General features: G+C 33.6%; 1 protein-coding gene across 1 annotated transcript; it reads left to right on the plus strand.

Moving 5' to 3' along the window:
• Positions 4666 to 6412, plus strand: LOC18768076 (protein SHI RELATED SEQUENCE 3). The gene is made up of 2 exons (XM_007199224.2): positions 4666 to 5327; positions 5567 to 6412. Exons 1-2 carry the CDS (start codon positions 5024 to 5026, stop codon positions 5965 to 5967), a joined length of 705 nt encoding a protein of 234 aa, XP_007199286.2. The 5' UTR covers positions 4666 to 5023; the 3' UTR covers positions 5968 to 6412.

Genomic DNA, 10344 nt, shown 5'->3' on the forward strand with positions numbered 1-10344 from the left:
CATCAAAAGAAACCAAAAAGAAAAGAAAGAGAGGAAATTGCAAACAAAATAAATAAATTCAGCAAGCTTGTGTCCAGGATAAATTATTTCGTGTTTGTACTTGGATTTATTCTAGTAGGTTGTGCGATTTTATGTTCTTGTCAAGTAATAATAAGTTATGATACTCGTTAATTTTGTGTTCAATTTTAATTCTTTTATCTTGTTATATTTAAGATTATAATCATAATTTAGATTATTCATAGCGTTCCTAATTTATTTATTTATTTTACAAAATTAAGGAGAAGGGGGACAAACCCGAAAAAAAACAGAACACCTAACCAATACAAATCAAACGGCCACGAATGACTCCCAACAAATCATTAGCTAACGCAGAGCTAGTTCAGATAGGAGCTGAAACAAAAAACTGAAAATTACATGTTCCTAATTTATTTGTCGTATTTTGACCAAAAAAATTTTTATTTGTCGTAGCGTAATCTGGCCCATTTCTTTGAGTGTTGCTTGTGCGTGACTAGCCCATTTTGTGCTCCTATTTCATTAGGTCTGCTTCACACATCTTGTGGTTGTTGTAAATTGCATACAGATGGTGCCAATTTTGACGGCAAATCCTCTACACAAATTAGCATGAAATGACACCATTTGCCCATCACATAATTATGTCGTACTGCCACTTAAAAATTTTAATTAATTTTTCCCACTTACGATTGAATATAAAGTGGTTTCAGCCACCAAGATGTTTTCAACGCCAAAGCATTCTTTACCACATCCGATGTGACAATAAGAAAAGTAGAACGTGTTTCTAAGGACAGCAGGACACCCAACCCAAAACCATCTATTCAATCTCCTTTTTTTTTTGGTTGATGCTTTCGATAGATGGTGTCAAGTATCGATTTCTTTTGTCTTTTTTCTTTTTGGTTATAAAAAGTTTAGGGGAGGGACAAGTTACTACCACACCCAAGACGACAAATGCTTAGCTCCTCATATACATCAGGAGCTATTCCTCCTCTATGATGTGGCTTTTTTAAAAAATGACACTTTTTATTTTGGGGTTTTACATGCTCCTTCATCATCATCACCCAAATACTATGTATTGATTTCTCTCCTTTTTTTGTATATTTTTTTTTTATTGAGTTATTTATTGGGGAGTTTTGAAAATTTTGCGAATGGTGGAAGAAAAAGATAGAGAGATAGAGAGATGAGAGGAGAGAGTATGGGAGGAGAGGAGAGGCGAGTGGGTGAGAAGAGAGAGAGAGAGAGAGTCGGTGAAAGAAAAAAAACATGTGTCATTTTGTAAGAGGCCACATCTTGTATTGAGGAGGAATAACCCAATAAAGAGCAAATTTGCTATTTAGAGTCGATTGGACTAACGTAAGGGACCATTATCCCCCATATCTCTCGACATGGAATTACACAAGATATTTTCTAGATTACCTACCAATATGGGACTACTTGCAGTAAGTATTGAACTCGATTAAAGCTCAACGCACAACTCGCACATTACCAACTAAACCAATCCATGTTGACAATATCAAATTCTTTTACATGCTTTAAAGTTTTATTAGTATTAGGGGTGCCTAAAATATAATAACCAAATAACATTGTACCCATATTATTATGTGAACATATATTCTAAAATATTGTCTCTATATAAATATGTATAGATATATTGAAACAACGTAAAAAATATCGTACCCAGGGGCGAAGCCACATGTAGGCCTGCCATGGCCAGGCCCCCCCCAACTCTATGAAAACCCAATTTTTTCTTATGCATCAACTACAATATTAGTTAAAATATAGCTCTATATAATCTTGGATTTATGCTACTAGCCCCCCCACAGATTAGCTTCTAGCTCTGCCACTGATTGTATCGGTATAAATATGTGCACATAAATTAAGACTCATGGCAGCATGGATTGACGATAGGGGTGGTGGTTGGGGGGCCGTTCTTTCTCATGTTGACAGACAACTAGAAGTACAATTTTTCACTTTCTATGGATATATAGATATGACTTAAAGAAACATCATTTAGAGCTTTTACAGTGTGTTTGGATGAGGGAAATAAAAATGAAATTTGGACAAAACAAAAGTCAGAATTTCTAAATTGACATACACTAATTTTCATGTTTGAATAAAAATACATAGAAATTTAGAAATTTTAGGTGGAAGATAACATGGAATTTGGAGGTTATGAATCCTAACTTAATTGTATCTAAACTTATCATTTCTAAAATTCCAAGTGAGTGGAAGTTTTAAAATAGTAAATTCTATGCTTAAATCCATTAGTCAAATAAGAAACTTTACAAATTCTAGATCATTAATTAACATCATTTATGAATTTCGTAGTACTTTTAAATTTTCTCATCCAAACATACCGTTAGGTTTTTTGTCTCGTATCCATTAACCGCTTAGATTTTAGGTTGCATTCTCAATTCAAAATCCAATACTTCAAAATGAAATCGGAGCTCTAAAGAGTCATTATATTATAAATAATAATTCTTGTAAGAAAAAAGTTCAATTTAAGTGAGATTTTCTTGACACATGTCTGTACCTTAAGAGCAAACGAGCGTTTGAACCAAATGATTGGGGTGAACAAATCTACAGAAAAATCAACAAAATCGATCGAATCGAACCATTTGATCCTTTTTTTTGTTTTAAATTCTCAAATTTTGACGATTAAACACCGGTTAAAGATTCATTTTAAAATTATTAAATTACGATTTGACCAAACTAAATGGTAATATATTTTTAACTAATAGGGTGCTAGTTATATTGACCTAGACTTTTGGTGTGCTCTCAAGTAATTTGGGAATCAAGCTCTCATGATAACCATTAAAAAAATGGTAAGATATTTTTACAAATTTTAAACATATATTCAGGCGGTATAAAAATATTGCCTTTGCATCTCTTTACTATGGTCCTCACACACAGCGTATAAAAATATTGCCTTTTTGTGTTAACAGTACGGGGAGTAGTCTCCTTCAACCAGGTACGTACGCAGGCAGATGGGGCACGGAAGACCTTTGCGCCGGAAATTACTGTTTATAGTGCAAACTACAAGCACAGCTGACACCACCAGTCTGCCACTAGCTAGCTAGTCCAACAAATTGACCAGTACAATACAGCCTTGAGAGATGTGAACAAATATTATAACAAAATCTCAAAAGAAATTAATGAAGCAGGAAATGCAAGGTCTCATATTTTTCTAAAATCAGTACGGCAATTCTTGTATCTTAATAAAGAAGAGATTATAACAAGTAGTTTTTACCGACATGAGGATTAAAGTTCTTTTTTCTGCTACGAATCCTTATATGTAGAGAGGCTCACTTAATCCTCTAGAACATATAGTCCGATTTTTGTATACTTATTTCCGATTCTATTTTCAATAAAATACTATCGCTAATTCTAAAACAAAGAAAAAGAAAAAAGAGAGATAGATTATAATAATTGCATCTTAATGGGGAAAACTAGAAAAAATAGAGGAAGAAAATCCATCAAAACCATGGCAAATCAATTTCCTCCAGAAGAGGAAGAATGGTCAGAAATCAATGCGAGTTTTCGGGAGCAAGGACCAAATATATTTGTAAAAGCTGACAGACTAATCTCACAGAGATGCATCATACAATCATGTATAGTAAGCATCTAAACACTGTATGAATTGTACGATAAGAATATGAGCAAAATTGTGGCTATAGGCAAACTATAGCAATTTTTACCAAAAAAAAAATAATGATGTCGATGCTTTATAGCTAAAAGGAAATTGAGAAAGGAAAGGGACATCTTTGTGTATGTATCTACACCATATAGAGAATGTTCTCTTATCATGCTAAGTACCAATTATCTTATGTTGCCCTTAAGCATCTTGGCAGAACTAAAATTTCAATATGAGATACGTTAAAAGTTGCGGTTGTTTGCTAAAACTGTGAACCTATACTATATACATTTATATAACTACTAACCTAATTAATAAAAAATATTTGTAGCATATAACAACGCATATTTATATTACTAGACTGTACGACATGATAATATTTTTGTGAACATACACTAAATGCGAATCTAATTGAACATTAACTTCAAGTCTAATAAGGCTCACTAATCCAACATACACTATATCACTATAACTAGATTAGTTCTAATAAGTAAAGTGGGGAATTAAGACATATCAAATTATCATTAACTAGGTATATTGCAATTTTTAAGTCATTAACTAAGACCTTCTTAGAGCAACTCCAAGTTAATTATCAACTTAAACCTCATGAGAACAGCTTCAATAAGCATTGTAATATTCTAATTACATACTTAGGTTTCCAAATAAATATATTTTTATTTTGACACATTAATTCGTGGATGGTTCAAATTCTCAGCTTGATGAAAGACATTCTAGTAGTAGAAGAATGAGAAGAAGTATTTGTAATCAAGCAGAGGTGGATGAGGTAAATTAGTTAATTTCACAAGAAGACAAAATACACACTTCCAAAAACAACCATGCTTTTGCATTATCATCAATATTATCTTTAAAGAACATACTAACTTTTTCAATTCTCTCTCTCTAATTTGCTTTTCTGTTCAGGTCCTGCCGGGTTATTAAGAGTTTAAGACTGAGCTGACTGCAGTGAACTAAGGTAGAGAGAGACTCAGAGAGAGAGAAGAGGAGACGAGAGTTATACTTCAAAATCAGAATCGATGAGTGTCAAGTGCACAACAAATGGTGCAATCCTACTTTTCAACTCTCTGAATCCTTTTCAAACTCCCCGAAATTCCTACTTATTTAGCACTTCAGAAAAGAGAGATTAATTTTTTTTTAAAGAGCTGCTGGCCTCACATGAGCACACAAGTACTAAATGACCCACAAACACAAACCCAAAACTCAAAGGCCACCCCCACCTCCCATAAGTACACCCATCTATCTTTCTGCAAAAATCAAAGAGAAAAAAAGAGAAAGAAAAGATCATCAAAATTGCCATGGATGAGTTGAAATGTTTAAGGGGTTGGTCTTGATTAATTAGCTGGCTATGATGAGATTCAGATGGTGAAGCGAGGAGGAGGAGAAGGAGGAGTGATAATGGCTTCAAGATGCCAAGACTGTGGGAACCAAGCAAAGAAGGAGTGTGTGTACATGAGATGCAGGACTTGCTGTAAGAGCAAAGGGTTTCACTGCCAAACCCACGTCAAAAGCACTTGGGTTCCGGTCTACAGAAGACGCCAACAGCAGCTTCCTGCAGCAGCTCTTCTTTCTCAACAGCACCTTCAGCTTTATCATGAACAAGGACATCATCACCAAAACCCTAAGAGGCCAGCTGAACACCTCACCAATCCGTCTTCCTCAACAAGTACTGTTAATTTTTCTTTTTTGTTTTTTTGTTTTCAAAATTTGAGGAAATGTGATGTCCGTATGCTAACCCTAACAGTGATAAGTTCCTTTTTCTTTACTCTTTACTTGTACTGATACTGTTTAGGAATACTTTACCACTTTTATTATATGGCTTGATTTTTTTTTTTTTTTTTTCTCATGATTGATCAATATTAATGTAGATATCATTTTGGTTAATTGGGTTTTCTTTATGTTTAGGGCTAGATCAAGAGGTGAATTTTCCAGCTGAAGTGAATTCCATGGCAACTTTTAAGTGTGTTCGAGTGAGCTCAGTGGAAGACATGGTTGATCAGCACGCTTATCAGACAAGCGTGGTGATCGGAGGGCATGTATTTAAGGGAATTCTCTATGATCAAGGTCCTGATCATCATCATCAAAATTGTTACACCACTGTAGGCCAAAGCTCCAGCTCCCATCATGTATTGTTAAATAGGAAAACTAGTAATTTTATTAATGCTGCTGCAAATACTGCTTCCACTTCATCAGCTCCTGATCCTCCTGCAGATCAATTACCACATCATCATCCTCCTTCTTCATACCCATTGATTCCCTTTAATGCTTTCATGCCTGGTACGCAATTTTTCATTAACCCAAAATGAGTCTTAATTAGGCTCTCTCTCTCTCTCTCTCTCTCTCTCTCTCTGTAATTTGTTCTTGTGACTAAAAAAAATAAGGAAACATATAATTAATGTAATAATTCTGAATAGTTTTCTTATGATCTTAACCATTTTTAGTAATATGTTCAGCTAATTATTGGAGTGTAAATAATTAAAGAGACTCATGAGTTCAGATCCCTTTCTCTTTAAAGCAAGGTACATAGTTTCTGTTCTTGTACATTTAAACCACATATTGTACTCCAAAAATGAGAAAGATATATAAATTCAGAAAGAAGAAGCAGCTAGATGAGCTTTAGTTAACTACTTCTTTCTCTGTTCAAATTTCAATGCCTAAATTATGTGTGATATATTCTCTGTGAAATGTTGTGTGTACAGCAGGGTTTGCAATTTGTCTTCTTGTATATTTGTTTATGGTTAATTCTCATCTTCAAGGTTAATCTACCAGATTATTTTATGAACTTCGAAACCACTTTTCTCCAGCATTTCCGTTTCTTTGCCGGCTAGGAGCAATGTCTGGACAAATTTTACAAAGATTGCAAGCTTGTTTTCTTTATCATATAATTTCAAGTACTGTCCATGTGCATCAAAATATAAAATTACAACCAAAATGTCCAAGAAAATATACACATGTAGAGACACAATCACAGAGCATGAATCATGACTCATATAGATTTGAGGAATTGCTGCTCAAAAGCTGTTTTTGTTTATTTTAGTAATTTGCTCATTGTCATCATAATTAATGCCTGACTCTCTGATTTCTTTATTCTCGAGTACAAACGATAGTCTAAACTAAAAAGCTACTCTAAATCATGTATATATTTATGTTTTGATTTCTCTATAAAGTGCAGCACTAACATGCATACTTTTATATGATTCAAAGTGGGTATTATATGTATATTAATTTCTTTCACAGTTAAGAGACTAGTTTGAGCCTTTGAGGGGAATCATAACCCTATAGCTATAGACCTACAACCATGCATAAAGCTAACCCCATAAGGGGGATATTTTATTATTTACAGTACAAGAAAAAAAAAACTAGATCAGTTGGGGCATCTGAAAACTTTAATCAGAAAGCAGTAATTAATTAAACAAACACCCATGCCCTGATCTTTCACATCTTTAGTGCTAAAAAGACATTCACACACACACACACTGACTGTATAGGAAAAAGATGGATACCACAATCACACTACCAATGGAATATATCCTCAGTACTTGAAAAGATAGAGGCCTTGCAGGTATATAAATATATAATTAAGGAGTTCTCTAGAGGACTTGCCTATTATAGTTGGGACAAAGGCTTCAATAGGAAGACATGTTTGGGGAGAAAAACAAAATGAATGAGGGTAGGCCAAATCTTTGTATAGCTTTTGAGTAAATGGGGGGATTTTGAATTCTTTTTCTTTTTCTTTTTTAGGTTATAAAAAACTTTAAATTTTGATCCTGGAACCATGCAGGCACTAAATTAACCCACTCCCAAAACAAGTTTTTTTATAATTCTTGAAAACTCATAATTGAGTGCATGGACTTTATTCTAATTTCTAGTGTTGTGTGGGAGGTGATCATAAAAGGTGTTTCTCAATTAATTAATTATTTTTTAGGTTAGCTGGTCGAAAGTTTGGTTATACACAATCCACAATCTTACCTTCTATGCAGCTTTTTTCATGTTTCACCGTCAGCTGCTGTGTCAAAATCAGTGGATGGATGCATTATCTTTGTTAATTTGCATGTCAACCAATGTTATAATTTTCATATAGATTAATTCAGTATTGATAATTGTCAATGAAAAACTTTTACAGAAAGAATGCTTTTAAAATTTGTTCTTCAGTGTGTGAAATAAATATTCATATAAGTAATGGCAAGAAGAATGTCTTTAAGTATGTAATTTTTTAATAGAAAATATGAATGTTTTTCTCACTAAGTAGCTGTTAATACGAATAACAAAAACTCTGTTATAGCCATTTCTATACATTCAATGTACTCTACGAATAGAGGAATACATAGAGTTAAACATGGTAAAATAAGAAATTAAAAATTTTCATTGAAATTATTCGTTTGAAAATTTTCTGAAAAGCTAATCATAGATTCTTCTCTCCATCTGAACAATAGGGCCGTTATGCTCATTGCTAGTAATATGTTCTTTTGCAAGACGGTGAATCGTTGGTATGTGTTTTTGGTATCTAATGTATGTTGGCATCAATTGGCTATGTTAGCATAAAGAAGTTGCAGGTCAAATTCAAGCATTAAAATCAAACAAAAACAAAGTTTACGGGGATAAACTTTTTTCTTTTGGGCTTTTCATAATGGACTCATTCTAACATGACATTTTATATAAAAATTCTTTTAGAACCTATTTGGAGGAAAAAGAAAAGCCATCAATTAGTCACTTGTCATTTTCTAATCAGTTCTTATTGTGTTACAATTTTTTCACTTGAAAGTATAAATATAAAGTTTTTCTAAAATTTTTATTTATTTATAATATTTCATGTTAGAATGGTGAAAAGCTATTTTTATGTTTATTTTTGGGTTAATTGTTTTATTAGTCCTTGAACTTAGACCTGATTTGCATTTGAGTTTTTTAATTTCCAAAATCGTTTCAGTGATCCTTTAACCTCACTTTCGTTAGGACAAATGGTCATGTCGTCAATTTTGTTAACTTTTTCAGTTAAATGCAGGGACACAATGGTATTTTTATATTAAAAAAAATTAATATCTTTAAAATAACAATAAAAAAAAATCAAATAAAAAACCAACCCAAAAAAAAAAAATCAAGTTTGGGGGAAGTAGAAATCAGGATTGTTGGGGGGGGGGGGGGGGGGGAGCGGAAGGAGTTTAATTTAATTGTTAGTTTTTTAATTTTTTTAATTCATATTTTAATCAATTTAATACAAAAATACCATTTTGCCCCTGCATTTAACAGAAAAGTTAACAAAATTGACGGCATGACCATTTATTCTAACGAAACTTAAGTTGAAGGACCATGAGAACGATTTTGGAAATTGAAGGACTCAAATATAAATTGGGTCTAAATTCAGAGACTAATAAAACGATTAACCCTTCTTTTTTCTTTCCCATTCAGGTTCAAGTTCGCAATAGCTTGAGCCTTGCTGCTGATCTTCTTTGTGTTATGTGCTGCAGTGAAAATAGTCATAGCTAGACAATGACTGCTATATGAATTATATCGAAGTGTAACATAGGATCTTCTTTTTGTTGTTTATTTGTTATAAACCAAACAAAAATACATGGCATGAAACTTTATTTAAAGGTCATGGACCGAATTACCAGATATGGTATGTACGAAGGTTTGCATTTCCTCTTAAAATATGGTTGACAACAGTTACTATCCTAACCTTTTAAAATCAACTAGTATGTTGCCAGGACTTGTAAGTCAAGTGATTAAAAGCATTTACTCATACATTCGACGTCTTAAATTCAATTACCCCTCTTAAAATATCGCTTGTATAAAAAAAACAAAAAAAAACTAATATATGACAAGTAACTTGACAAATATTGTTATTATTAATTTTTTTTAGAGAGGGAATTCATTCATAGAACAAAAGACGTATAAAGAATGACATAATACAGTGGGCTCGTTAAAACCTTTCTAGGACAACCTCATAAGACAAACCTCATGGAAGGAAAGAGTACTACACATATCATGGACTAATAAAAGAGTCTGATTTAGGTCATTTTGGATCATTACAATAAAAGAACAAATCAAAAACGAAAACTAACACATAGACCTCTAACGAGAACTGTAACTATAGACCAACACAACAAAACCACATGAGAGGACCGCATAATATCCTAACTATCAAAAGAAGACTTCTATGAACAAAATCATAGTTCTTTGACACCCACACAAATTGCAAGGTATACCATATAAGAAACCAGGAGAGAACGCACAAGAGGAACACATAAACAACAGTAAAAGGACCCCTGAGAAGCACTCCACTTCAACTCAGAACCGAACAAAGAAAAACTCCTATGACCAAGCATAGTTCTTTGGTCAGCGCAAAGTAGAGAAGAGCACTACATCCTAACAACTACCACCAGCGTCACTGCTGCTGCCGCCGTTGAAACGGAGACAAAACATCAACCACCATGTATTACAACTCTCCCGAGGAGGGACACAATTCAGAGTCACTACTGTAGACAACACCAGCCATCTAGAACACTGCAAAAATAATCAGACAAAACAAACTTAGATCCAAACAGATTTAGATTACTTGGGGAGGGGAAGGAGAGGAGAAGAAGGGATAAGAGGAAGGGAAAAGATGGGAGATGAGGAGATGAAGGGGAAGATGGGCGTAGGGGAGGAGGAGAAGTGGCCACCTCTCCCGTTAGCTTCCTTGCGGT

This window comes from Prunus persica, chromosome G8 (genome assembly GCF_000346465.2).
Source record: "Prunus persica cultivar Lovell chromosome G8, Prunus_persica_NCBIv2, whole genome shotgun sequence".
Lineage (NCBI taxonomy): Eukaryota > Viridiplantae > Streptophyta > Magnoliopsida > Rosales > Rosaceae > Prunus > Prunus persica.